This window comes from Artemia sp. Qi Xiang Cuo, chromosome 8, assembly GCF_049724085.1.
Source record: "Artemia sp. Qi Xiang Cuo chromosome 8, ASM4972408v1, whole genome shotgun sequence".
NCBI lineage: Eukaryota > Metazoa > Arthropoda > Branchiopoda > Anostraca > Artemiidae > Artemia > Artemia sp. Qi Xiang Cuo.
Window position 1 is genome coordinate 48453262 of NC_142801.1, and position 25434 is coordinate 48478695.

A 25434-nucleotide genomic window follows, 5' to 3' on the forward strand; every position below is an offset into this window, starting at 1 on the left:
CATTTCACGCATCGCCAGCGCTACTTTTGGGATATTTATCTTTATCAGCATGCTGTTCGAAATGTCTGCTGCAAGTAGGATAAATTGAATTTGGTCAGTACGTGTTTATTTTTTTCACATTTCGAAATTTTGTATTCATATATAAGCAGTATCAATCTATGCTCTTTTTCTATTGTTATCAGTTTTAACTGGCAGTACAAATGGACCGAACTTCGCTTGGCGAAGGGAATTTCAGACATAAAAACGATATTTAGTGTACCCCCCCCCCAATGGAATATATATCCCTCCCCCCCCCCCCATGTCTTAATTCCCACAATAAAAATTTTTTTATTTTTCTAGTTTTTTTTTAAACAAATATACAAAGGGGAAGATAATTTTCAAATCTAAATGCCAATTTTCCCCCTCCGATTCGTATCCCTGGCAAATTTTGATTAATGCAAAGTTTCTGTTGCAATGCTGCCAAAAATTATTCGAGTTTTCAGGATGTTTTTTATAAAACAATGCCTGATGAGTAAGTTAATAATTCTAACTTTTATTTTTAAGACTTAAAACTAAAAATATGGTCATTATTTTAAGTGTTGGGAGGATTTCCACTGAGGAGAATTTCTGCAGCAGTGGTGGGAATTTTCCAGGGGAAATTTGTCCACTGAATTCTTTTCCTTGAATAACGTCCTTTATGTCTATTTTTGTTTGAAAAAAAATGGCGTTCAAGGAGGGGGGGGGGTCGTAATTCTCCTGTGGAAATTTTTGACAATGGTGATTCAAAGAGTGTACGTTTTAGTTTGCTACGACGCCATTTTCAAATCGCTGGAACTAATGACGCGATGCACGGGGCTGTTGGAATAGCGCGTAGTTCAGCTGTGAGAATTAGTCTCAAGTGCTGGGCGCAGGAGTTTAGGGAAGTGGAATAGGCACTTTAATATTAGTGGTGAAGCTGGAAAAAAAGCCGAGGTTATATGAAATTCGCCATCACCCACCTGAAAGTTTGTTTACACCACACTACGTTGTCTGCACCAACTCATTACTGACAATTTTAGTAAAAGCCAAGTACTTGTACTTAATTATATGCCTGATTGATCTGTGTCTATTGTTTATTAAATATAAAAAATAAGCTTTTTCTATTGAAAGTAAGGAGCAACATTAAAACTTAAAACGAACTGGAATTATTCCGTATATAAGGGGGGCTGCCTTCTCCTCAATATTTCACTCTTCACACTAAAGTTTTTTAGTACTTAAAAAAAAGTTTCTGATTCTAATTAAACGACCCTTTTGTTTCAGGAATCGTTCTTAAAAAATCTGGACGAAAGGTCGAACTTTATCGTAAAGCGCGGGGTATAGAGGAGGAAGCATCAAGCTGAATGCAAAGAGCTAGGCTCAAACTCAATAGCAACATAACTCACCCTAAATATGATGGGAACTGCCCCAGCCCCTACTGTTTCCATATAAAGTTTACTTGCTTTCTACTGAAAACTTATTAAAATACAAGAACACTTTTCTCGACAATAAAAGACACTCGGTGCATCCAGGTTGTCAAAAGGACTTCGTCTATCTGCAAAATCTCAGAAACGCTATGGGTATTAAGTTGAAACTTTCATGGAATTTAACCAAAGACGAGCAGAAATAAAATTAAATAATAATTCGAGCGTAAAACAAGCATAAATCACTATCAATAAACAAATCTAACCCAAAACAAACAGAAATTACAACAAATAGCCAAGTCAAACTTTAAAGAACAGAAATTACCACAAACAGGAGTAGTGCTTACACTTCCTGTCAGAGCCAACGCTCTAATGTTACCTGTAGTCAAGAACCATAAGCCTTTATATTTTTTTTTCCAGAGCTACTATATGGAAGGATTGATTGTAAAAACATCGAAGGGGGCTCAATCAATTGAAAATTTTGAGTTCTAGTATTTTTTAAGAGTCAAAAGTGATTGGAGGCAACCAGTTCCCCTCCCACGCCCCGTTTTGCTGACCCCACCCCCCACCCCCCAAAGAGATCCGATTAAAATTTTAATTTTGCCATTTTGTTCAAATAGTCTAAAGGTCAAACAACTGTGCCTCGTGGGACTGCACGACCCTCCTAGGAAAAGGACTGTAAGTTATGCAATGTGCTAATTGTTTCTATGTAGGATTTATTCTTTGGAAAGGGAGGCATGTTCAATCCTGGGTCTCTAAAAAGGCTAAGGTTATCGAAAGGGCGTATCTGTAATACCTTAGGAACGGCTTAGGATATTAACTTGAAACTTTCAGGGCTACTGCTACTGATGTGACTACTTGCGTCTGCGACTAAGACTACTTGTGACTGCTGAATACTTTCGACTGTGACCGCAACTGCGACTACTTGTTAAAGTGACTGCGAGTACTACTACTAATAACGCGATTGTGACTGCTACTGCAACTACTACTACTACTACTATTGAAGTAAATTAAAAGAGTTTAAGTGTATCCAGGTTTTCCAAAGGGGTTACCTGCAATATATCAAGAATGACTAAGGTTATGAAATTGAATATTTATTGAATATTTCAGAGAATGTTAAGGGGGATGCTGAATTAAATCAAAATACACTATGTGTGTCCATTTTCTTTTAAGGGTGTATCTACAATATATCGGGAACTGCTTAGAGCAGTGGTTCTCAAACTGTGGTACGCGTACCCCTTGGGGGTACGCTGCTGGGCAACAAATAAAAACAACCCTTTAACTCTAGGACTCGCAATTTTATTTATATTTTAGCTATAGTTTTCTTAGTACTGGTAACTGATAAAGGGTACTTAAAATGTTTTATGGGTAAAAAGGGGTAGAGTGTCTAAATAAGTTTGAGAACCACTGGCTTAGAGTATAAAGTTGAATCTTTCAAAGAATGTCGAGGGGCGTATTGAACTAAATAAAAAGACACTAGATGTGTCCAGTGTTTCAAAAAAATGTATCTGGCATATCACATAAACGGCTTGGGGTATTTATTTGAAATTTTCAGGGAATCTTGAGGGAGATGCGAGGTGTCAAAAGGGTGTATCTGGGTGTATTTATATGGATCTCAAGAATGGCTATGGGTATTAAGTTGAAAATTTCAGGGGATGTTAAGGGAGATGTTGAACTAAATTAAAAGACATTATATGTACTACTGAGAACTTCTGAGTTCTCAGTAGGGGCCTCCCCCAGGCCAGTCAGCGCGTCCCCCAGGTGGCGGATAGGGGAACGCCCTGCAGATATGCAGGGTACCTCATGGGTAGTGAGGCGCGGACCAAGGTGGGACCCAGTCTCTGGGGGTCTTGAAACATAGCTGGAGCACCCTCGTCTGGGGGCCTTAAATTCAGACGGAGGAGGATGACCCCTCTAATGTGCACTGGGCAGGGCCCATCGGCGTATAGATACGTCCCGTCAGTCACAAATCTTCCCCCAGCAATGGGTCAAATAGCTGGTGTTGCAGGACACCAAAAGGGCGCACTATCGGTAATAGATACAGTCGGCCCCTGCTAGGGACAGAGAGGAGTAGCTTACCGCTGTCCCGAAGCCAGCCAAGAAACCCCTTCTTTAACTTTAATGACTTACTTCTGATAACAACCAACTCAAAGACATCAAGAGACACCTGACACTTGCAAACTCCAGTTTTAAAGCTCTGATGCCCATCTGGAGGAATAAGAACTTAACAACAACTCTCAAAACGAGACTCTTCTCTACCGATCATTATTCCGATCGCCATCTATGCCTGTGAATCCCGGACGCTTAAAACAGACGATAAGTGTCTCCTAGCTGCCTTTGAAACCAAATCCTTATGACACATCGCTGGTATCACCTACCACGACAGAGTCTCCAACTCCAAGCTTCTCCATAATCTGAAAGTCAAATTTACAATACTGGACAAAATAAAACTACAACAACTCAAATGGCTTGGACATACCCAACGCATGGCAAGCGCTCGTCTCCCGAAGATAAACTTCGATAGACGAGTACACGGTTCTCGCCCCAGAGGTCGTCCTCCGAAGAAATGGAAAGAAAACTTCTCATCCTACAACCTGCCACAACTCTGCCGCCTGGCCGACAACAGAAGCACCTACAGGAGGCATATCAATGAACTGGTTAAAGAAGAGGCCCCAAAACGACCTTCAAGGACGGATGGGACATAAGTCAGGTCAAGTATCCAGGTTATCAAAACGACATATCGAAAGCTTAGTTCAAGAACCATCCTAAACCTTGATTTCAAATTGAACAAAGTTTATGCATTAACTATGTTGAAAACAATCAAAGAAATTGATGAGATCACCTGATGCAACTTAAGAACTTAATTTAGTATCTGATATTTTTGAAAATTTGAAAAACTGGAGAAACATTCATTATATTAACCAATAATACAATTTTAGCTACCAAAAATGAACAGAAATTAAAGCTTAAGACGAGCAGAAATAAAGTCGTACAATAACTCAAATTTAAAACGGCAAGAAATTACCATCAAAGAATATATGACACCCAAAAAGAATAGACATTAAAATAAATAATAACATCAAACATAAAGTCAACAGATACTGATGTAGATCAATTGTTAAATCCTAAAACGAGTAGAAATTAATGTGAATACTCAAGTGAAACCTAAAACTGATCAGAAATTACTGCAAAAAGCAGTTTGGTTACTGCCCTTCCCCCTGCACCCTACTGTAACCTTCTAAAGTGTATTGCGTCATTTACGCTTTCACAGTACGTCAGCTCCCTCATATTTAGGGAAATTTTTCAGTTAATCGTATTTTCTTATTTATTTGAGGACTTGTGTTTCTTATGTTTTTTAATCTTCTTTTTGAATCATTTTATTTCCATCAAGTAAAGAAGAACCTCAATGCAACAGTAATTCTCTTATAGTGAGATATATCTTATCACCCGTATGCACATTCTAACTATGAGATTGTAATTTTCTTGATTCTGATTAGACAGGCTAATAATAAAAAATTTTAAACTAAAAACTCATTAAGAGGGAAAATTGTGTTTCCGGTCTAAAAATATGAAGTTGTCATTGTGTAATTGTCATTGTGTTCCAATGTACTAGTGTAGATGCACATTTTGAAAATGGTGGAAGAAATCTGCGTTTGGTATGAACCTTCTGGGTCTATTGATGGGACTCGTAATTGAAATACACAATCAAATTAATTTTAATTCCTTTTATATTCTTTTCGTTATTTATTTAGTTTTTAGCTAACTGAAGTTTGTTCTTATAGGAAATAAACTATTAAATTCATGGGTTCAAAACAGGCTATTAGAACAGAAGTGAGAAGACGTCTAAAAGACATCACTAAAGAAAGCATACGTGACCAATCGCAAGATGTAACGAAACAGGTAAATACATGGTAGCCACTGCTCGTTATCCCTTTTGCACGATTTGTTTTTTTCTTTCATTCTTCACTTGTCATTTAATAGTTTTTAACAGGGTTTTTGCAGTTAAGGTCTGGCACAATGTTTTGTTTTTATTTTACTTAAATATGAATAGGTTTAAAATAGTGCACATTTTTAATTTATCTAATAGCCACCTTAACGGATTGTGGAAGCAATACTTACGTTTTGTCCTTTTTTTATACCTCTAATTTCAGTTTGTTGCGAGAAAGTAGTAAGGGTCTAGTCTTTGTGGTTTTTCCAGAAAGTGTGGACCTCTGGCTGGATTGATGAATATTGTTTTAAATTTTGAAAAGTTGCACATAGTTCTTGCCTGGGTCAAAAAGGATGGCTCTATGCTTGTCAATTTTGAGCCAAAGCCTAAAGAGTCTGAGCTTATGTTGGTATTTATAGTCTATGTCGGGGAGGACTGTCTGAAGTTGTTCTGCCAAGATTTTGCTTCTTCAAGCAATGTTTCTGGTTTTAAGTGGAAAGCTCTGTTCAAGCCGGCATACTAGCAAACAGTAGTTTAAATTTGAAGTCAGATCGAAATCTGAAAATGCTCAAGATTTGCAAGGGTCTCCTGAACCGATTTCTAAAATAATTTCTTGAAATAAGTAGAAAAATTAAACCAAAAAGGGGCATTTTCCCATGGGCTCAGAAGTGCTGCCAGCTTGCTTCACTTACGTGGCATTTCTGTTTGTGAATTCTGTTAAGTCTGCTATTTTATTTTTTTGGGAGTGAGGCAGAGGCTATATCAAATAGGTATATGTTAGTAATAACTTTTCATGAGATTAGTCACCAGTTGGCATATTCTGAAAGAAACATGCTGTTCAAATGAAAATACTACTATTAGATTCACTATTTTATACTATTTCCAAATATCTTGGTTGCTTTTCTGACAATGCGTCCTCCCTCTGATGGCCCCAGACATAGTCAAATGAATATAGGGCTTATCGCAGATTGATCATTTATCTTCATAAATTAAAAGAAAAAACTGTTATAAATTGAAACGTGATGAACTCTAAGACAAAATTCCTGACTTTGTTTTATGATTTGCACAAACATTGGAAAAGCATAAAAAACTATTAAAACACTCACAAAAACCAGGATATTTTTTTGGAACCTTTGTCAGGCCTTTCTTGCATTATGCCTGGTAATAGTTTCGAAATAAGTGCAATAATAAATTGACATTTACGGACTATTTTACCATTGGATATATTTACTCACTCATTTAAGGTGCTCTATTATTCTACTATCTTTTAAATTCGATTTAATAATCTGATTATAATTCAATTTTGCTAATAAGCGAGCAGAAGGGGGGAGTTTCTTGTCGCAAGGGCCGTTGTACCTGCCGGTAGTGTTACTCCCTTAAATTTCGGGGATCTGGTAGCAAGAAACTACGCTTCCCTTGCTTATTGGTATCTGGTCCTTATGATACGTACAGTGAATAATGAATAATGGACTTTTTTTTTTCGCCGGTTTTGAAATTTTTTGCAATTTAACCGTGATAATGGAGTGAATGACAACGAGATACTGAAGTTTGGAAAGGAGTTTTTTGCCGAGTGTAATCGATGCTAAAAAAAAACTCCTCTACGATGCGGCCGTACCTGGGACTGAGCTTCCGAGAAGACAGAGGACGAAGGCTTTGGAAAGCCATCTGAAGGATATGTTAAGTATATTCTTGAAATGTGTGACGATGAAGACATAGACCTACCGACGTTTGTAATTCGTTCTCCAAATGATGTCCCTGTCATCCGTGCTTTGTTTATTCGAGTTTGAACGCAAAATTGAATAAAATGGAACACTTCCTAAAGACTGTTTCAAGTATGTTCGATTCGTATGATAATCACTTTCCACCACTGCCTGCCCGTGCGACGCCGTCAACTGACTCACACCACTGTTGTTGTCTCTAAAGTACCGAAAACACTAAATTATCCGATAAAACGCAAAGAAGTGCTCGATAAAGTAAGCTGTCACGATGCAGTTACCAAGCTGAGTTTGCGAAGTGACAAATGGCTAATTAATGTTGAAAGACCTCTCATTCTTTCAAGGATATCCAGGTGTGGCGGAAGTTATGCGGCTCGGTGACACTGGCACGGTTAAGCTTTAGTTTTGTGACTCCATGTCAAAAGCCAAGTCTATGCAAAATGGTGTTAAACTTGGATATGAATACTTATCTGTGAAAGAATATCTGTCGGCACCTCGGTGCTGTCTCAAATGCCGTTCGCCAGACCATAGAGTAGCTGATTGTACAAGTTTGGTTGCGAAGTATGCACGCTGCTTGATGTGTGCACGCCTCATTTTTCCACCAAGGATTCTCCCTGCCAGTTTGATGCAAGATGTGCCAATTGTGGTGAAAATCACGCCTCCATTAGTCTTAGATGCAAAGTACTGAGAGATATCATTGCCAAGAAGAAATGATTGTGCCTTTTTCGATTATCTCGCTTAATATAAATGGTACTTGTTGGGGTTCTACCCCTGTTTCTTTTCTTTTCAGATAAATGACCTGTTTTCGTTCCGTAATTACATTTGCTTAGATTTGCCTATAGTAAAATGACAATTTAAATCCTCGTTGCTAAGCTATAGTTGTTTTGCAATAAGTAAGCTTTGAACTAAATTCTATTTTGGGACTTCCTGATTTGAGTCATTGAAAGATAAAGCTAAGAAAGTAGAATGGATTTTGAATGGGGATTGAGAGGATTGGCTGGGCCAGGCGAAGGTCCATCCCTATGAACAGTTACTGTAAAGAATATTATTTTTGAGTTAGTCTGCATTTAGACCTAGTTCGGGGAAGCATATATGTTTGGTTGTTATATGTGATCATTTGGAACCATACAAGTAAGATTTTCTACAAACTGTGTACTAAATTTTCCCGGGACCCAGGCTGGGTAGGAATAGAGTTACGAGATACCGTCATTATTATATTGACAGGGGGTTTGTTACTCCAAGGAGAGAGTTGGATCTTCAGTGGTAGCCAAGGGTAGATACACATGGCTTTAAAAAGTGGTTATTTGACCACTTGATCACGTTATCAAACCCTGGGACAGGGTATACTGTAAATAGGGAAGTACCAAACCCGGCATTTGCAGAACCGGTGTGGTAGACGCGGGCATCAAATTATAATTTGGGGCCGGGCTTTCCCCTCCAATAAGTGGTGACACCCGTACATTATCACGCCAATACTAGTGGCATTGTAGCTTACCACTATAACACTGGTGGCATCTTGGCCCACCAGTATAATATTGGTGGCTAAATACCCTAACATTGGTGGCAGCGGTGGGATACAGGTATAATATTGGTGGCTAAATACCCTAACATTCCTTTAAAGGAGCATATGATTGATGAATTGTGTGACCGGTTTGACATAGTATTCCTTCAAGAACACCTCCTAACTTCTACTAGGATTAACGTGTTAAAAAGAAGTCACAATAATTCCGTTTTTACAACTAATGCTGATGTCACTTTTGGTAGACCTTCTGGAGGCCTCGCGTGCATTGGTAAGAATAACCTGAGTTTACTCTCTCCAGTGTGTTTTTATAGTGATAAATTCATCCTTGGGGTTCGGTTTGATAATACTGTGCTGATAAATGTGTATCTCCCGTGTAACAAAAATACTATTTCCGCTTTAAACGTGTATATGAAAGCCTTGGCAAATCTTAAGGCTATTCTTGCATCTGTTGTATCGACTGGTTATGATTTCATAGTGGTTGGTGACTTCAACACAGATATTACAAGTCAGTCAGTTCGATCCGATATAGTCCTTGATGCTTTTTCTGCTTATAAAATAGTTGAGAAAAGTGTTGATTATTCGTAAATTCACCAATCTAGAAGTTTGTCTAATATTGACCATGTAGTTACCTCGCCAAATATTAATGTATCGACTGTTCTTGTTCATGAAGACGATCGTCATATTGACCATCTCCCGATTTCGTTCTCTGCTTCACTAGTCGCTTTTCGTTCTACTATACCATTTACACAAAGTTCTAAGTGGTTTTAAAGGAATAACTGGAGTATAGCTAAGTTTGCACTTTATATTACTACGTTGTCCACGTTATTGGGTTCTATAAAAGTTCCTTACCATTTGCTTCAAGTTACTGACCGTTTCTCAAATGATAAGCAGTCTCTAAATGAATATTATGATAAAATAATTTGGTGCTTAAAATAAGCAGAGGTGACTGCTGTTCCTCTAGAAAAGATTAAAGTTAAAACTAGAAAACCAGAATGGGTTTGGACCCAGAATTAAAAATTGTAAAGAATAAAGCTAAGTTTTGGCTACGAATATGGGTGTCTTGCGGTCAGCCAAATCGAGGAGTTGTCTTCGATCTGAAGCAAAGTACCAAGCGTGCATATAAAAAACGTTTACGGCAGTCTGGGGTATCTGGTTTTGATTTTCCTGCGTTGAAAAAGGAGTGGTCTTATGTTCTGAATTCGGATAAGCTTAGTAGTGAGTTTTCTGACAGTTCCATAGCAGTTCATACTTGGGTGTCGTATTATAATGATATTTTCGGCAAGGTGAACCAGGAAATTCAAAAGCTTTTTAGTAATCTTCTTGAGTCGTGTTTGCCTAATCGTATTTCTCAGAGTAATGTATTACCAGTTTCTACTGCTGATATTGGTCAAGCTATTGAGAACATGAAATCTAGCTCTGTTGATCAAGACGGAATTTCTTCTTATCATCTAAAAGTAGTTTGCCCAACTTTGATAGATCACCTTCAGCTACTGTTTCAGATGTATTTATCTACTTCTATGATTCCTGACAGTTTTCTCTGTGACACAGTCACTTCGGTTTTGAAGGGTGGAAAAACTTCGTCAGGGTGTAGTTCTTATCGACCAATTACTGTTTCGTGCAATCTTAGCAAAATTTTTGAATATATTCTTCTCCCTTTCATTTCAGAAAATGTTAATTTTGGTGAAAACTAATTTGGCTTTAAAAAAGGCTAGGATGTCAGCACGCACATCGGGTTCTAGCTTCCCTCCTGTTGCAAGCTGTTAATAATAAATCTCCTCTTCATATCTGTGCTCTTGATCTTTAGAAAGCTTTCGATAGTATAGTCCACTCACACGCACTCTATTCACTTTTATCTAATAGTATTAACCTTTCTATTGTTGTTTTGTTACGGTACTGGTTTTCTAACTCTTTTATTCGGGTAAAAGGTAATGGAGTAGCTTCTGATTCAAATGTGTTTCTCCGGCGTGGGGTCTGCCAAGGTGGTGTGCTTTCTCCAACTATTTTAAGTTATGTATTGCTCCTATCCTTTCATCTTTGCCTTCGACTTTCATTTCTGATGGAATTGATGTCTCGTATCTCGCTTATGTGGACGATGTTCTCCTTGTCAGTCCTTCCAGGGCTGGGCTCTCACATTCTGTCAGCTGGATCTCAGACCAGTTCAGACGGATTGGGCTTATTTTGAACGTTGATAACTGCGAATCTACTTCTTTTAATTCGAATGCGAGTCTCCCTCTTAACTGTGTTTTTTTCTCTATTCCCTGTGTCTCTTCTTTTCGGTGGATTGGTCTTCACATTACTAATAATCTTAACACACTTCGGGCTCTGACAATTTCTAATGCAAAAAAAAAAAATCAGATAGAATATTCAAAAATTGTTGCAAATAGAGGGAGGTACAATAGAAAAGCGCTGGGGAAATTATATTCTTAATTTTGCGGTCATTCTATTCTTTTTTTATCTGGTTTTCTTCCAATTCTGAAGCCCAAAGATCTGAAATCTATCTGGATTTATTATTTTAAATTTTCTCGGTACCTTTTGTGCCTCCCTCCGTGGTTCCGAAACCGGCATCCAATATTGCTATTTGGCCTTCTTGATTTGCGAGAAAAAGTGACTGTGCTTGCGGGAAAGCTGTCGTTATCGGCATGTCTTACTGCACACCATAATTTACGTCGTTTTATGTAAATATTTGTTAAGTGTGCGAGTTTGCTTTTTTTTTTTTTTTATTTTGTTTTTTTTTTTTTTTTTTTTTTTTTTTGTTCTTGATGTACTCCACTTCTTTTTTATAGTGGGTAATAAATAAATTATTATTATTATTATAGGTATAAAAGACCCCCCCCCCTCCTTATTTTGGGGTGATTTTGACTCCATTACTAACATGGGCTCTTAGTCGCTTCTTTGTGCAGGTGGGTTGCATTATTGAATTGGACTCCACTGTTTTTACATTCAAATAAATAAATAAAATAAAAATAATAATCACGGGAAATCAAATGATTTCTTTGTTTTTGCGCTTTTCTGGTGGCTCTTTTTGGGAAAACTAAAAATTCAAATTCCAACTTGGACTCTCTTGAAATACCATAACTATTATTTTGATTCTAGATTTACTCGAAACAGAATGCAGAAGCTTTTAAAATTTTTAAGGACTGATATTTATTCTCTTAAACTGTGTTAGACTGGAACAGAAGAAAGAAATCAGCAAGTACACTATGTTTTGTAAAAAGCTATGAATTAGTTTTAGCAAGCTATGAACATCTATTAATTAGATAATCAAATTTCTTTCTTTTATTATTTAATTTTAAAGTCATTTTTAAACAGCAAAATCTAATTTAAACCTAAGACGCATCACGAGATCAATTAAAGGAAAATATATGATTAGGGCCGTACCGTCAGGGGGGGGCTGCATTGTCATAAAAATGACCACAGTATTTATAAATATCATAAAATAATCAATCTAATAGTGTTAATTTTATTTGTATAGCATGTTTCCGGCAGAATAGGCCAACTGGTGACTAATCTTATGAAAAGTCATTGCTCACATATCCCTATTTGCTATAGTTTATCCGAAACACAAATTAATCGAGATTACAAATTAATTTAACAGTTGATTATGGATCATGTGCTGGATTTTCACACAGTAAACAAGAATAGCCTTCTTTTTTTTACAGCGGATTTACTTTGTCATGGTTAAGGGGTTTCAGGCTCTTTTCGAAACTTTCAAATCTACTATTATGGATAAAAATATTGTTGTGTTAAATCTGTAGAATATCGTGATTTTAGACTAGTGAAGGACAATAAAACCATATAGATTATCATGGTGCATTTTTTATGCTTTCAACTCCAGAAATGGCACCAAAAAGTGCATGTGGCGCTTTATGATGGCGTTATCAAGATGAATCTACGAAAAGCACGTTGATATGTCCAAGAGCTTTGAATTGAGCCGTTAAATATATCTTCGCCATGTTGCAGTCGCCTGTTAGTTTTACTAGTCAGCAGACGATTTATGAAACTTTTTGAGGGGACTGTGAGGTGGAGTATACAGAAGGAGGGGATTGTTTTTGGTACCATTTTCTACTTTCTACTTTTCTTTTATAAACCTATGACTAGGTTCGTAAAAGACAACGTCATTTAGGTTTTTTTTTATATATATATAAAAAAAATGTATATATATATATATAAATTATATATATATATATATATATATATATATATATATATATATATATATATATATATATATATATATATATATATATATCAAAGAATATGAAAGCTGTTTCGAAATGAATCGAAATATTCGGATAAAACTTATTTTCTATTGAAAAAAAATCCTGGTTTTTGAAAAATGGAAAATTATTTACCAGCATTTTTGCTTTACTTTTTCTGTGCTACTTAAAAAAAATAAGTAAGGTTTGTAAACAAAAAACTTACTGCCCAGTGTTTCCACTTCACTTTTACTTGTTTTTTATTTTGAATTTTGACTTTAACTTACCTTGTTATTTTATTGCGTTTAATATTTGGCACCCATGTCTCCACGGCAATCAGCGTGTACTGCAATTAAAAGTCATTCCAAACATTTCTTAAAGAGCACTAACGTTTAACACTTGCTATGTTTTTTTCTTTAGATTCTTGGCCACAGAAGGTATTCGGAGGCAAATGCTATTGGTGTTTATGTAAGTCTGGAAGATGAAATACAAACAAAATATATCATAGCTGACATCTATGCGAAATCTAAATCTTGCTTTGTTCCTCGGTAAGAAGGTACCATTCCTGCATAATTTTGTTTTATTTTTTATTTCGATTATGCCCTAACGATTGCTACATGTGGAGGTTTTTTATATTGGTAGGAAGGATAGTTTGGCTTGTACGTGTAGGTATACGATAAAAGGAAAAATGGCACGTCCTTAGCGTAACTCTTATAGAACGATTCCAGAAGGGAACCAAGGAAAATTATGCGGGAAACAAAATTCAAAGTTACTGTCGAGTTAGAGAAACTTTTGGGTAAAACTTTTCAAGGTCACAGCGGAGCCTTTTAGTGTTCAAGGTGCGAGTTTTTGCCCTATTCTATTACTTGTAATATTTGTTGGGCTATGTTCTTATCTGTAAAACCCACTGTGATTTCACACTTGTGTGAACGTGACAGGTTGCCTCTGGGCCCCAAATAGGCAGTAGAAATAAACATTTGTATGTCTGGTCTGAAAGCTGGTTCATAAGGTTTCCTATACTATTGCTCAGGTTTATAACTACTGACCTTAGCAGTTCGATATTAGCCTTCGAAATGCAGAAGTAGCTTATATGTTTTAAGTTTTTGTAAATTTGATTCTTTAATTTGAGATTAAAGTTTTTATCACATAAAAATTATCTAATCTTCTTTGATAAAATGTCGTTTTATTATTATTTATTATTATTTTTCAATTATTACACGTCAAAAAAATAAACAATAGGCGGAGTAAGCACTAAAGATGAAACCAACAAAGGACACAAACACACAATTGAAAATTCAAATACATTACAAAAATCACTTCAAAAAACTCTTCATATACCTTACGTCAATAAGAACAAATTGATGACCTTGGGCGGAAAACATACCTTTGAAAGGGGGTTAAAAATTTGTTACTGCTGATTTGCGTCTGCAAGGTTATAAATATTGATAATTTTAAGGTTTCTTGTCCAAGGATGCAAATGTAAAAGATACCTGGCAAATATCCAATGCCAATTACTCTTACCTCGATTCTTTTGCAAACTTCAAGCACCAAGGGCACTAAAAATGAAAAGTAATTTTTTAAATTGGTCAAGTGGAAACTTACACATGTATATGCGTCTTTAAAAATTAGGGGAACTCCAGACTCAGTTTTTAATGCAAAAGGCCTCCACGTGTAGTTAGGTAGTTTTACGCTTAGTAGGCGCCAAGTTTGAAAATAAGGAACGTGGTTGAAAGATCAGCCGAAAGTCCTGTAATGGTACGGTGGGTTTGACCTCAGTCTGGTAATACAGGACTTAGAGATCGAACCCAGCTGTATCAACACACTAAAGGGCCGACGCAGGGACCTTAGTAGTCAAGAAGCGTCGTTAATCACATTACTACTATTACTATTAGATGAGCAGAAATGAGCGAAAAGAATGTATCATGGAGCTTTAGAAGTATAGCTTACCTGATTGTTTAAGCAAAGAACAAACACTTCCCTAAATCTAAGCTATGCATTTATATGGATATTATTAACATTATTCAAGATTAAAAACTTGAAATTATTAGTTAATTGACTTCCATGGAAAAATATATTTTTAGAAAGACCAATTAGGCTAACATATTATTTTATATTTATCCCTATAGTTGACTATTGACACGTAAATAGAATCCTTGTTTTCTTCCAGTTTAAAGATGCCACTTTTATTATTTAACTTTTAAATGCTCCCGCTAGCCTATATTTGTTCAATAACCCAACTAAACATAATGGGTGTATCTTCCTATTGGTTATTGTATTGTTAGGCGTATGTCTGGTGTTGCAAACCTTGTTTGGGCTTGTTTTTAAGCAAAAAAAGTTTATTGTCTCTTTCACGAATAAGTTGTATAACAACCAAAGAAAAATCGCAGAAAATCCCGGTTTCCAGGTATGAATAGACCGAAAATGGGGCCAGGGGACAAAAAATGTTTTTATTTTGATGTCCTTGGCACTTAACGTTAACCAAATTCGTACTTTGTTTTGTTTGTTTTATATTTTTATTAATCGCATATCCATTTGATATGACAGCTTGAAAAAATCTATGCTTTTTATTCTTCGGTTATGCATTAAGTGTTTTGTGTCAGAAAAAGCAGTTGTGTAATTTCAGGATTAGGCTAGCTTTTAATATTTGCTTGAGCCTTTATGGTTTAATGCTTCTTTCAGACATGCAGTGAAAGCTAATGAGAGTAAAAAAAAGGTTGTCAATTTTTCAAAACAATTATGTCAAAAAGATTGCTTTTTAAGATTCAGTTTAAACTTTCCATGACTGAAACATTTAACTCGTGGAAAAGAAAGCACGAATAGAAACGAAAGCAACTGCCGTAAACCAACATGAAGATATCGGCCATCATGGGGGGGAGTCAAAATCTTTATGACGTCCTTCAGTTTTCCCAATATTTTGGCACAACCAAACAGTTTCTTCTCCAGTTTTTGGAAATTTTCTGGGCAGGATTTGGAAATTACAGGGTACTTAATTAATTTTCTGCGTGTCTTAATTAGCTATACGTGTTTAGCTGAGCAATTTTTGTCATTATCTTGTTAATTTTGATATTCAAAAGGTTCCCTGCTAATTCGGATGTTTTTTAACCCTTGCAAGCTATGTTCTAAAATTTGATTTGAATTACTATCTTCTGACAATCTGTATACATTTTGTTTACGAAGAGACGTCTTGCTGAATTCAAGCACTTTTTATTTAGAATCAAAACCGGAAACCAATCTGAAACGTATACAATAGGACCTTTTTTTGATGAAATAAGCAAAAATGAAAAATGAATGGCATAGTGTGCGTTAATTCGATTGCAAGATTATCTTATGCACAAAGAATATATAAAATTGTAATACAGAGTTTCAATAATTAATCTAATTTCATCTTTATACAAAATGTTATAACTATATTTGGGATTTTGAGCAACAGTAACAGCAGGCTGTGAAAACTATGATATCCTCAACAACTAAATTTTAACAAAAAGTGACAGATATATTTTTTTAGGCTACTGGTTGAACTTAATTGAAAATCAATTAAACAATTTGTGTGATATAATTTTAACAATTGCATGATCGATTTGCAGTTAGTTCTCTCACTTACAACGTTTAATAAGGTATGCAGAATTTGAGAGAGGGGCAGGGATTGTGTTTTGTGATAATAAAGATAACTAACTTGTGTAGTATAAACATATCCAGAGCTAGAAGAGGAATATTCAAGCTCCACCTTGACAAAATACAAAGAAAAAATGTTTTTAAGAGGAGAAAGTTGCATCTATTAAACTATATCCAATGCTAGTGATGGTGTTTCCCGATTCCAATGGAATTCAAGAATTTTGGTCAAATTTTGTGGAGTAAATTGTCTGTTGGTATGTTTTGTCTAAACTTAGTGGGGCTGAGAGGGGGCAGGTTAATTTTCGGCTTAGTACCTATTTCACTTTTAAATACTAGTTCTTTTTTTAATGTGTGCAATCTGCACTGGAAAAAAAATATATCATTATTATTGAAATGATATCTACATACCCAATTTTGGATTTTTTTTTTTCTAAAATTTGGTCATAGGTGAATTTTGCTTTTGATCAATTTTAAAACTCGCATTGGCCAATACCATTTAAAATACTATTAATTCTTTCTTACAGTAATTAAAGGTAGAAACACGGATCTCATGCATCCCATCTCACCAAATAGAATAAAAGCTAAGGCAAGAGTGAGAAAGGGACAACGAAAAGAGAACATAATGATAGAGAGAGAAGATAAGGATTTCTAAAGACTTTAAGAAAAACTTCATTAAAGACAATTTAGAATATCACTCGCCAGGATGAAATTTCAATGTGAGATAGAACGCACAGTGACCAAATTTAAAGCAATTGAGATTGACCTTACAGTGACTTGAAATAGAACCTTAAGACAGAAAACAGTTACCTGTAAATGGTTCAAATATGTATTTACATTGCTTTTCAATCGCCTAAAATAAGTCAACTATTTTTTTTTAAGGTTTGATGCAAAAACACACTTCATGACAATGGTGAAGATCCCGACGTTGGATGATCTGTATAATCTTCCTCGGGACAATCCATATCATATTCTTCAACCTGATCCTGATACAACATTTGAAGATGCTTTTGCCAGTAAAGGTTGGTACTATAACTTCTGTACGCCTGATATCAAGATACCTTGGTATCAGGTATCAGGATATTTCAGGACCTTGGTATCTGGATATCAATAATCCTTGGATATCAAGAATTAGATAGGAAAAGAGCATGTCTGGTAATAAAAGCCTATTCTTTTACCAGAAGCTCATTTCTTCGTGTGCACTTAGGTTATGCGAAAAATAATATTTTCAAGTGCCTGGGAAACTGCTCTAAAAGGCGTTAAAATTAGCTATTGTATTTTTAGCTAGGTTTAAAGCCTATATAAGGCTTGTATTTTTAAACTACATCCTACCGAGGTCTAATTGGGTCTCGAGGAAAAATTTGGATGTCGAATCTCCAGGTTGAGGGTAGGTTTCCAACCCCAGGAATGCTTGGATTTGAAAACGATCATTTGTCTGTAGACTACCTAGTGGGGACGGGGTCCAACGGACTATATATTTTGAATCTTGGATCATCAGTGTAGTAGATTGCTGGTGAGCTTGGAATTGGTATACCCTAGGCTTGTAGCCCATTACATTTTGACCTATTTTGACACAAGCATTATCTAGCTTCAAAAAAGGTAAAATGATTATAATTTATATATATATATATATATATATAGATATGGATTAAATCACTCAATTGGGGATGAATGAACCATTACAGGGAAACAGAGGCTACGAGGAAAGATTTCTGGAACAACACTAAAAACGATTTGAGCGGGGCGCTAACCCGGAAAACGGTTGGGGATTCGCTTTGATCCAGAGAAGGAGATACTAGAATATTAACTGTATTCTTTGGGTAAAAGTGATAATAATAACTAATATTAAATTCTTTTTCAGTTCCTTTGGATCTTATATTGGTACCCGGGTTGGCGTTTTCAACGGATGGGAGACGCGTCGGCCGTGGTAAAGGATTCTATGACAGATTTTTGGCCTCATATACAAAACTAAAATCAGAGCCCTATACGATTGGCTTGACTTTTAAAGAATCCATTTTTGACAGTGTTCCCACAACGGAAACAGACTTTGTCCTTGATGAGGTTGTGTATCCTGGTAAAGGAGATAGTTTCTGACACTACTAGTAAAATCGATTTGTTTTCTACTTTTTGTATTTTGTAATATTTAATATACTGTTTTAAACTCGTATTTTTTTTTTTTAGTGTTATTTCTGTTCAAATTTAATTTGATCTCTTGAAATGATAAATTATCTAAGAATTTTTACATTTGCTTCTTTTTTTTCCTTGTGAAGTTATGTGTATCTGGACTTTTGATAAGAATATTAAACTTCAAAGCGTACTAAAAACTATAAACAGTTCTTTTATTGCTTCTAGGAAAAACTGCACTTTTTAAGGCTGAAAATGAAAGCATAGGGGGGTCATGAGATAAAAGTTGTCCTTTGATAGCTATAGGATGCCCATGATCACAACACGCTTTAATTTTTAGTCTCAAAATATTTGAATGTTTTTCTAGTTTTTAGTATTTTTTTTTAAATAAAAGTGTTTTCGTGGGATTACTCGTGGGGCTGTTTCGCCAGGTCCGTCTCTTGTTTCGTCTGGCATGGTATATTGCCAGTGAGCCTCGAGTACATTTTTCTTTTTAGCTGCATTACCTAGATTTTTTTTTTTTTTTTTTTTTTTTTTTTTTTTTTTTTTTTTTTTTTTTTTTTTTTTTGACGAACCTGTTTAATGAGCCTTAGATTGTAAAGTGGGATCCGATAAAACTTGAAGAACGAGAGCAGTATGTACGAAAAGGTCATTGATGCATTTCCAAATATTCAGACATCGTCATTTTAACGTTAAATCTCCAATACTGTTTACCATTGACAGATCTTAATGTCAATCTTCGCCTTCATACATCATACTAACGCTAGGTTATTATTAAAGTATCCAGGACATTAAAATAAAACAACCTCTGTCGATTGAACCCATCTTAAGTCTATTCATACCTGAAAGATGTGATATCCAAGATTTTTCAGTGACTTGTTTCAAAATTGTGAAGTTTGTAGTGCAGTACTCATTATCGTCTGTGCTACCATGTTGAACCGTGAAAATATATAGGCAAAACTAACTAGCTAAATCTGACAAAGCTTTTTGTCAGTAAAAATTCAAGTATTAACAAATTGTTGAGTCCAAAAGGTAGCGACACTTTCCAAAGAAATCTGCACCTCATTAAGCTGTGATGATTTTATTAAGCTGCATGATTTTAGATTATTTCTTGCGGATTTTTCAGCCATGTTTCTTTTTTTAACTTTATATCCGCTACTAACGAAAACTAAATAACTGCATTTGGAAGTATAAAGATTTACATGATTATGTAAGTTAACACTTACCAATTCGTCCTAGAAAGTAGGCTATAGGGCTCTTTTTTTCTTTTTTTTTGTAGTGCTCTGTTAGTTTTGTGTATGAAGACTGGTTTCCAATTTTCAGATAGAGGATAAGAAGAACTAGGCAAGAGTTGAAAATCTTTTTGAATATAAATGACAATTTTTGCGGAATGTGAAAGAACTGAAGGACTAAAAGCAATTTCAAGCTTCTCGTTATGATTTCCGTCTTCCAGAGACGTTTCATCCAAGGGCGGATCCAGGACTTTTTTTCAGGGGGGGGGGGGTACTAATTTTTGACTTAGTTTTTGGCTAATTTTACTGATTTTTACCTCGGTTTACTAATTTTCGACTTATTTTCGAATCGGTCAAAAATTTCGGGGGGGGGGGGTTCAAACCGGGTAACACCCCCCCCCGGATACGGCCTTGGTTTCATCACAACTTCTGAAAACGGAACATTTTCCGCCATTGTTCGATCACTTCTTCAGGAATTTCAACATCGAGAAACGCATATAAGGCAAAATTCATTTGTTTAAAAATAATTAATTATTATTATTAATTAATTAATTATTAATTAAATAATAAAAATAAATAATTCAAACAATCAGACTTTATTTTCACTGTCGTTAGTACTTCAAGCAGTATTAAGCTAATGGCATGATTTGTTAGATGTATTCATTATTAAAATTTCTTGTGATAAGTATTCCTTTTTTTAGTGAGTATTAGATATTATGCCACTGAGCGATATGTAAATAATTTTCCCGCCACTTTTTAAACCTCATTACATTCTAAATTATAATGAAAATTAAAAACGAATTACAAAATATGCAGCTCTTTTTCGAGCCTTTTAATTGCTAACGCTGTAAATATTAACGCAAATTATTATTAGGGTAGAAAATGAGGCTAGTAGCTGGTTTCGTATAAAATCAGGGGTTAAGCAAGGTTGTGTTATATCCTCTTGATGGACTTTGTCTTAAGGAGCACAGCAAAGGTAATGGGAGAAGATGGAATCAAATACGGAAGAAAAACTTTCCTGAACTTAAGTTATGCTGATGATTTAAGCATTCTAGATAAAAGTGGGAGCACAATGAATGAACTTTTAGAGGTTTTGTGAGCTCATGATACTAGAACAAGCATGGAAATTTATGTTAATAAAACTAATTCGCTAAGGCTTAGAACAAATGAAGATGAAAAGTTGACGTTGGGTAACGAAAAGATCGATCAAGTGGATAACTTCACTTACCTTGGTAGTATTATTAGTAAAAACGGCGAGTGCAGTGAAGATGTCAAAAGTAAAATAGTCAAGGATCAGGATGTTTTTAAGTTGAAAAAAGTTTGGTAGAATAGGAAGATAAGTGTGCAAACCAAGATTAGAATATTGGAATTTACAGTGATGACAACGGTCAAATTTGGTTCTGAAGCATAGGCGCTCGGGAAAACGGGGGAAGATTTGATAGATATTTTCCAGAGAAACTGCCTTCGGATTGTTTTGGGCACCTGACTGACTGACCGTATTTCAAACAGTAGGCTGTACGAAATGTGTGGTTCAATCCTGCTTTCTAGGGCTATAATAAGAGAAAGGTTGAGATAGCTAGGGCACATTCTGTGGATGAAGGATGACAGATTGGGGTGGGAGGATTTCGTAAAGAAAGATTTAAGGGAAATGGGAACTTCATCGGAAGGTGTAAAGAGGGAGGCTTTAAACAGATTGGAGTGGAGGAGTAGCGTGTGTAGCTGTATTGGCCTCAGGCAGCTTTGTGCTGCGGTGAGTTGGTAGTAGGAGTAGTAGTAGTAACTTATTAGTGTTTGTTAAGTAGTAACTGTATTAAGTAGTATTTGTTAATTGTGTTAATTATTAAAACTGTTCGTTAAAATTATACCGATTTTTAGCTGACATTAGAGACTATAATTATATCATTGAAGGCCCATTCGCAATGAGACTTTACTTATACTGAGGTTTAGCTAGCGCAAATTTGAGCCAATCAGGAAATTCTATGAAATATTTGATTGGCTCAAATTAGCCGCTAGCTAAATCTCGGTATTGGTGAAATTTCATTGTGGATAAGTTCAAGTCCTCAGTTTCATTGTGGACATGAGGGGTATATAAATCGCGTTTCGACTCTTTCTAAATCTTTTTACAAACTTGATAATTGTAAAATTGGAGTCTTGTTTTTAGATCTTTTCATCCAATACTTCTTTTAAGTGATTAAATTAAAAACTCATGACATAAAAAATATGCTGTTTTTTTAACCTTGTTTTGTTTTGCTTTAACTTTTAATGGTACGGACAGTGAATAATTCACGCTTACAAACTGCATACATGCTTTGTCACCCTTCATAATTACAACACTTGTGATACACTTGTGATGTTAATCATTCATAATAGTAATTATTCCATAGAATTGGCCTTTTGCAAATCTTGGAGTAAAATGTCGCATATTACACTTAACGCTATTTGAAACGTACTAATACTTAAACGAAACTAAGAACAGGCTTAGTTCTTGACAACGATTGAAAAAATATGTAATGGCCAAACCCGAGTTATATTAGTCAAGGGGTTGATACGATTCTTTTTTTTTTTTTCTTTTTTTTTATTTGATTTTACCAACAGAGACGAAGTTAAATAAAAGCGTAGAAAAAAAACGAAGTTAGATGGATGTAAAATGTAAAATGGAACTGGCCAATCACGACGGAACTAAGAAAAGGGATTTAAGGCCAGTTACATTCCATGAAGAAAAATACATCGTGAATATCGTCTCTGTATAAGCAACAAGGTACCCCTCAGAAAAAGAGAACTATATCTGCATACAATGGTGAATTATAAAATGTAATGCGGACTCTAAAAGGAAACGTCACACAAAAAACGGAGAACTAAAGAAAAATTACAAACTGAAAGCAGAACGGAGATGAAATTTAAATACACGTTTGGATTACTCTTTTTCAGTCCTGAACGTCAAATTAGATTCCAACAAATATTTAAAGTTTAATTTCCAACATAAATCAAGACAAAGCAATAATCTTTTGTCATTTATTGAATATTATTTGCGGTCCAATCAATAATTCAAGTTCGTTTGAATGGGTGATACTTTTGATCCATTGGACAAATCTGCATACCTTTGAATATATTCCGGGATAACCAGCCCGGGCACAGCCGTATCCCCAGGATACCACTCCAGTGAGAACCTTACCACAAACTAAAGGTCCTCCACTGTCTCCCTGAAAAAAAAACTTTAATCTGTCACTTCTCGTTTCTCTTTTTTCTTTCTTTTTTACTGAAAGTATTTCACTTTGTAAATGTGTTCACTTATTAGACTTATTCGCCCATACATTTTTTATAACATACTTTACGAAGCCCAAGCAACTGATATGGCACTAAGTCTTACTACATCTGTGCTTGCATAAAATATTAAACACTCAGTTCAATAAAAAAAGTAAAGAATTTAGTAATTAAAGTCTTATCATATCATCAATTTCTTTTCTTGTAAGTATTTTCTTGCAGTCTTTGAATGCAAGAAAAGGTAATTACTATATTTCGTGGTTAATCGGAAAAACTAGGTGGCGTGTACACTGATTCATTGGACACCTGAAGGATAGCAAGAACAAAGCATGTATCATAACTGCTCACTTTTCTTAACACTTTTTGTGTTGTGAGGCAAATTCTGTGTGGTTAAGAAAATAATATTTACCTATCCAAAAGCAATGTGTTCTCCCATAGTAAAGGAAAAACAGTGAAGATAAGATGAGAAAAAAGATGATGGCTAGTAATAGGATATAAAGAAGTCAATCCAAGACGAAAAAGAACAAAATGTGGAAAGCGTTAGAAGCAAGTCAAGTTTCAAAGATATCTCCAAGTCTCAATTAGTTAAAATAGATTTTGATAAAAATAGTTTTACCACTTGATTTTCTATCTTACAATCGTTGATAGTAGCCTAATGAGTTGTTCCATGGGTTCTCTTGAGGTCTTCGTACCTTCGATCTTTACTGGAAAAAAGTATAAATGTTTTTACTTTTATAACTTTAATAAATCAAATAATATTAATATTTTGGTTACTAAATATCAGTATATGTATATTAAGCTGACAATGCACATTCATATGTATTTTTTTTTCAGTAAAGTGCAAATTATGCACTGGCCTTGGGAAGGCATAGGGGCTTAGAGCCGAACTTACGTTAATTTCTGCTCGTTTTGAGATTGACTCGGTTATTTATTGTAATTTCTGTTCGTTTTGGGTTTCATTTATTTATCGATGCTGATTTGTGGTAGTTTCACGTTTGGTAGATTATTTTATTTTATTTTTGCTTTTCTTGGAAAACTTATTTTGTAGAAAAAGTTTTTTAATTAATTTCTGTTCGTTTTATATTGACATAGTCTTTTCAGGGAAAAAGAAAATAATAGCTTAAAATCTTTTCGTTTTTTTAAGACTTTATAGTTTGGCCTGCTATTTGTATGCTAGAGAAAAATTTTCTGCAATTTTTAACAACATACACCCTTTTAAAAATCTGGACACAAATAGTAGTGTTTAATTTAGTTTCATACCTTCTCTAGATGACCTGAAATGGAAAACTTGATACCATTCGCAAAAAAATTTGTTTAGTTTCTTTGATAGCTTGGGTACACTTACGCTATTTTGATTTGGCTAAATTTTAAGAGCAGTAGCCCCAAAAGTTTGATCATAATAACCTCAGTCCTTCTTGGGATACTAATGAGATACCTTATTTGGAGTTAGCATTAACACAGTGCATTTTGATTTAACCTTAAGGCAACATTTAGTTTTTAAACATATTGGGCAAAAGGGAGGGTGGGCGTGGGAGGGGGATTAGTTGCAGTCCAATCATTTTGACTATTAAAAAGGGCATCAACCCTTTCTATTTTCAATCGAATGAGCCCTTTTCGAAGTTCCTACGACAACTCCTTCGATACGAAGTGCCCTGGTCTGAATAACAACAACAACAACAAAAAAAATAATACATTATACCCACATCGATCTTTACTATAAAAATATCAAGCCTTCCAATCAATTTCGACTATTAAAAAGGGCACTAGGCCTTTTGATTTCCAATCAAATGAGCCCTTTTTGAGTTTCTACGACAACACTTTCTAAAAACACCTGTGCTGTGGGGGGGGGGGGGTTGTCATCCTTAAAGACCTGATTTCCAAAATTTTCAACTACGTTGAATAAAATGTCTATCGAAAAATTTTGATTGGATGTGTTTGGGGAAAAGTTGAGCGTGAGAGGGGGGTTAGTTGTCCTCAAATCACTTTCAGCTATTAAAAAGGGCACTAGCCCATTGAATTTCCAATCGAAAGAGCTCTTTAAAGTTTTTATGACAAAGATCTCAATAAAAACCTTATATGCCCCCAGGGCATAATTTATAACCCTTGCCCTGAAGACTGTGGGGGAAGTGTCCGGCTCAAAGATATAATTTTCTGAACTTTAAACTGCGTGGAACAAAATGGCTATCTAAAAATTTTGATTGGATGTCTTTAGGGAAATGGTGGGCGTGGAAAGGGTGTTAGTTGCCTTCCAATCACTTTCGACTATTAAAAAGGGCACTAGCCATTTCAATTTCCAATCGACTGAGCCCTTTTTAAAGTTTCTACGACAACGCTTTCTATAAGAACCTTATATACCCCCTGGGCATAACGTAAAACCCTTGCCCTGAGGGCTGTTGGGGTGAGGGGGGTTGTCATCCTCAAAAACCTAA

The 25434-nt window shown here is 35.4% G+C and overlaps 2 protein-coding genes across 6 annotated transcripts in view; one reads left to right on the forward strand and one right to left on the reverse strand.

Moving 5' to 3' along the window:
* Positions 1 to 18547, forward strand: part of Mthfs (methenyltetrahydrofolate synthetase) — a 42991-nt gene extending 24444 nt beyond the window's left edge. For all 5 annotated transcript variants that reach the window (XM_089092994.1, XM_089092995.1, XM_089092996.1 and 2 more), the window contains exons 2-5: positions 5201 to 5318; positions 13200 to 13327; positions 17271 to 17410; positions 18250 to 18547. In XM_089092994.1, the coding sequence (XP_088949120.1) occupies positions 5220 to 5318; positions 13200 to 13327; positions 17271 to 17410; positions 18250 to 18482 (600 nt within the window). In that variant the 5' untranslated portion in view covers positions 5201 to 5219 and the 3' untranslated portion in view covers positions 18483 to 18547. The remainder of the gene's footprint in view (positions 1 to 5200; positions 5319 to 13199; positions 13328 to 17270; positions 17411 to 18249) is intronic.
* A 4156-nt stretch (positions 18548 to 22703) lies between these two features.
* Positions 22704 to 25434, reverse strand: part of LOC148949503 (trypsin-like) — a 39502-nt gene continuing 36771 nt past the window's right edge. Inside the window, exon 6 of the mRNA XM_089092999.1 lies at positions 22704 to 22944. Within this exon, the coding sequence (XP_088949125.1) occupies positions 22753 to 22944 (192 nt within the window). The 3' untranslated portion in view covers positions 22704 to 22752. The remainder of the gene's footprint in view (positions 22945 to 25434) is intronic.